The sequence below is a fragment of the Phyllobates terribilis genome, unplaced genomic scaffold (genome assembly GCF_046119375.1).
Source record: "Phyllobates terribilis strain yellow unplaced genomic scaffold, ASM4611937v1 Scaffold_3452__1_contigs__length_78383, whole genome shotgun sequence".
Classification (NCBI taxonomy): Eukaryota; Metazoa; Chordata; class Amphibia; order Anura; family Dendrobatidae; genus Phyllobates; species Phyllobates terribilis.
Genome location: NW_027366205.1, coordinates 74517 through 78372, shown reverse-complemented (window position 1 = coordinate 78372; position 3856 = coordinate 74517). Strand labels below are relative to the sequence as shown.

General features: G+C 34.8%; 1 protein-coding gene across 1 annotated transcript; it reads right to left on the bottom strand.

Moving 5' to 3' along the window:
* Positions 1–1257: 1257 nt before the first annotated feature.
* Positions 1258–2795, bottom strand: LOC141247958 (uncharacterized; the record flags this gene model as incomplete). Its single annotated transcript, XM_073669306.1, has 6 exons — positions 2768–2795; positions 2615–2640; positions 1868–2135; positions 1689–1759; positions 1424–1612; positions 1258–1352 (listed from the first exon to the last, which is right to left on the bottom strand). Coding segments are annotated over exons 1-6 (677 nt in total), but the record flags the coding sequence as incomplete, so codon positions are not given.
* Between the last annotated feature and the right edge of the window lie 1061 nt (positions 2796–3856).

Genomic DNA, 3856 nt, shown 5'->3' with positions numbered 1-3856 from the left:
CAGATAATAGCATCATTATGAAATGAATTAAGAAGCCATACTGTTTTTTGTCTTTGTGAGTTTTGCTATGAGTACTTGTAAAAGTTCAGTGGTTTAGAGTTTTGGGTGAGTCATGCTTTCAAATTTCAATTAGCCTCAATATGGATCATTGTCTGCATATTGTAGATGGTGGATTTGAGGATTTGTAATGTAAAACTTGTATTATATACATATATTTGTTTATTTTGTTAATACATCAATGAGTATCCTACAAAATTTCAGGAATGTGATTAGACCTGGCAATCGGGTCAATCAAGTTGGGTTCGGGTTAGAGAATTTCGGGTTTGGGTCATTTCGGGTCAAAATTTTACCGGGTCATAACAGGTTGAGTTATAACGGGTTTTGGGTCGGGTCGGGTCGGGTCAAGTCAACGTGTCAATTGATGTAGAACTTTTTTACACTTTTTGAAATTTTTTCTTTCAAAAAAATAATGGAAATTCCTCCTGGTAACCCTGAGGTTTTGTCTATTCCACAAAATGTCCCGAGGTTTTACATATTACGCCTGATAACTTTGAGTTTGTGATATTTTCCACCAAATATCCATTTATCCTTAATTTGTTCAAATTGAGAATTTTAAATGTGAATTTATGGAATTATTTTCTTATATGGACTATTAAATTCATGTATTTGACGGTTTTAACTCCCCAATTTTAGAACTTTTAATTTAGGATTTATTTAATCTAGTGAGTATGAGTTAGGACAAATGGGTATTTGATAGAAAATATCACAAATTCAAGGTTACCATGCGAAATATACAAGAAGTTTGGATATTTTGTGGAATAGATAAAAGCTCAGGGTTACCATGAGGAGTTTCCGAAAAAATAATAATCTTTTTTAAAATAATGTATTTAATAAAAATAGAATCAAATATTTTTTTACTTAATTTCATATTTTATGCTTATATTCTTGACGCTAATAGGTCAGATCATGATCCACCAGATCAGGTCATACTTTAACCCAGGAATTCTCAGATTATCGGATCGGTCGATTTTTGCCAGGTCTAGATGTGATTCAAGAAGAAAACAACATAGCATCATTTGAATATTATAGCATTGAAGCAACGGATTTGTAATTTTTTAGATAGCAACTGTGAGTCTGTGACGGTTAAAAACATAGCCTGACAGAACTTGATAATGTAGAGCACTAAAAATTATCATCCAAAGCAAAACAAAACCCCAAGCCTGCATATCTACATATGAACCTGACAAATTACCTCACTGCCCCCTTGCTCGCTTGTTGCTCTGTGGAATGAGGGCCAAATATGATTGCAAATTTACACCTACATCTTCATCATATTCAAATCCAAGCTCCTCCTGAAAGTAATTAAGTTCTTAAGATCTTAAACAACATTTAAGAAGCAAGAGCAATTTCAATGGGAGAATACCTTGAACTCTTTGACATCTTTTGGAGAGTTTTCAGTTATGGCATCCCATAGATCTTTAAACATCCTTTTTCGCTTTCTCCATTGATTCATTGCCTGAGTATATAACTCTTGTATAGCTTTTCGCTCCTCTGGCTTCACAAGTGTAACTCCACCCCGTAATTTTTCAAGCCTTTCCTCCATTTCTTCAGCCTGTTTAAGTGAATTTAGAAGTTAAGAAGTTTAGTTGAACAGTTAGAAGATTGTCTAGAGAAATCTTTGGTCATACTTCTGTACTTAGTCTTTCTTCCTTAGCATGTATCTCCTCTAGTGTTAAATTTGACTGCAGCGACTTGATTTCTGAGATATAACAATGCACCACACATTAGTAAAGGATTAAGAAGAATCAAGGAGAGGTAAGATAGGATAAGAACTCTATTTGATTGATGAAAGGGTGTGGTAGCTTACCAGCCTCAACCTCGTGCACAGCTCTTTTCTGCTCATTCAGCTGTTCTTGAAGATTGGAATTTTCCTCCTTCATTCTAGTGAGGTCTTCAGTGTTTGGTATCTCAAATTGATCCTGCCTTGCAATGTAGATCTTCTGCTTACCATATTCCTTGAATGAGATTTTCCCACTATCAGCAAGTGCATCCAGAGTCTTCTGGACTGCAGTCTTTTTAAGGTTGAACTTTTGCAGTGCATCGGCAACATTCTGGGTATTCAAAGGTCTATTTTGCTGCAAGAGTTTAAACAATAGAGAGAAGGAGCTCTCAGGTGTATGCAAATCCATAAAACATGTGACTGAGGCTTATACAGCATCTAGGGGGGAAATCTGTGGTACATTTAACCAAAAACTGGATAAATCGGTAAGTACGAAGCCATAAAGAAACTTAGAGGAATCGTACTGTTAACCATGAAGGCATCTAGTTCACAGTACCAGTCGCAAATTTACCTAAGCTAATCCTATCTCACCAGAGATTCCAACCGAATGCTTGACAAACAAACACAATTACGAGTTAGAGAGCAAACCAGTGCGTATAGAGAGATAACCAGAACCAATACTATCGTTCTAAAACACAAATTTACATCAGCGAAACTCTTGACTACATTTCCCCTAAATCGCAGTTAGCTGTGACAGTAAAATGAAAATCAAATAGAGGCGAAGGCAAATCCGAGTAGTTCTCAGCAGAAATGGAGAAGATAATGTGATTTTACCTCGTTGACGAAGTTGAGCACGATACCTGTACAGATTTCCAGCGAGAAACAAAGGGATGAAAACAGCAAGGAAAACTCGGAAGATTAACTGAGAATATTTATAAATTGAACTTCAAATGCACACAATTTTGGAGAAGAACTGAAGGAACTCACTCTCGGTGTTATCAGATTTGGGCGGCATCAGACTGAACCTCACGAAATCCTCAGCGCGGGAAACTTGCGAAGAACGCTGTCTGTGAAGAGAGAGCTTTTTGGATTTTTGGGTTCTAAATTCGGAAAGAGACTTCTTGTCAAGACGCTGAGGCCCGACTACAAGAAGATACGACGACGTTTTAAAGCAGAATGTACGCAATAGAACAAAGTACGCGAACATACTTAGATGGGAATCGTAAATATGCTCTTTGTCACGATTGTTACCTGTCACCCAACACTTTTTACTAGTCGTCGCATCTAACCCGTTATGAATGGTGAAGTAACTAATCAAAACATAATATAGTTAGTAACTAATTTTTTTTTTTGCTTCTTCATTGATCTAAAACTCCTAAAGCTCCTAATCGAACATAATATGGTTAGTAACTAATTTTCTATTATTATTTGTATTATTTGATTAATCTTTAGATCTATAACTAGTTTCATATGATTGTTGGAAGATTTGATAGGTATTGTAGTTATTTAGGTTAAATGATGTGATATATTTGTATTTTATTGTAGAATGTTGGAAAATTGGAAGACTGGAGTTGGATTAACGGTTTAGTAGTTGTTAGGTTGAAAATTCAAAGATTTGTGAAATCGGTAGTTGGATTTGTACTTTTAAGATGTTGAATTTGTAGAGTAGGTTGAGAAAAACAGTTTTTTCAATGAAAAACTGTATATTGGCAATGAAAACTGCAAGGGAGTCGGCCAGCCAGAGAAAAATTGTTTCTGACTGGCTCCCTGGTTCGTGACGAGTTGATTGTGCTCCAATCGTTACGAGCGGGACAACAAGACCCATCACGAACGGGGACGAGAACATTTTGATTTTGAATAAAATTATTAATTAATTAGATGTTTAAAATAAAAAATAATATATTTTATAGGATGAAAACTAACAATCAATTTTACTGAAATGTTAAAAAACTATTTTCTTTGGATTATTATATTTTGAATATTGTAATTTCTATTTAAGTGTATGATATGATAAGGAATGAAATTAGTTTGAATACAATTAACAATTAATTTGATATTTAAAATTAACTATTAATT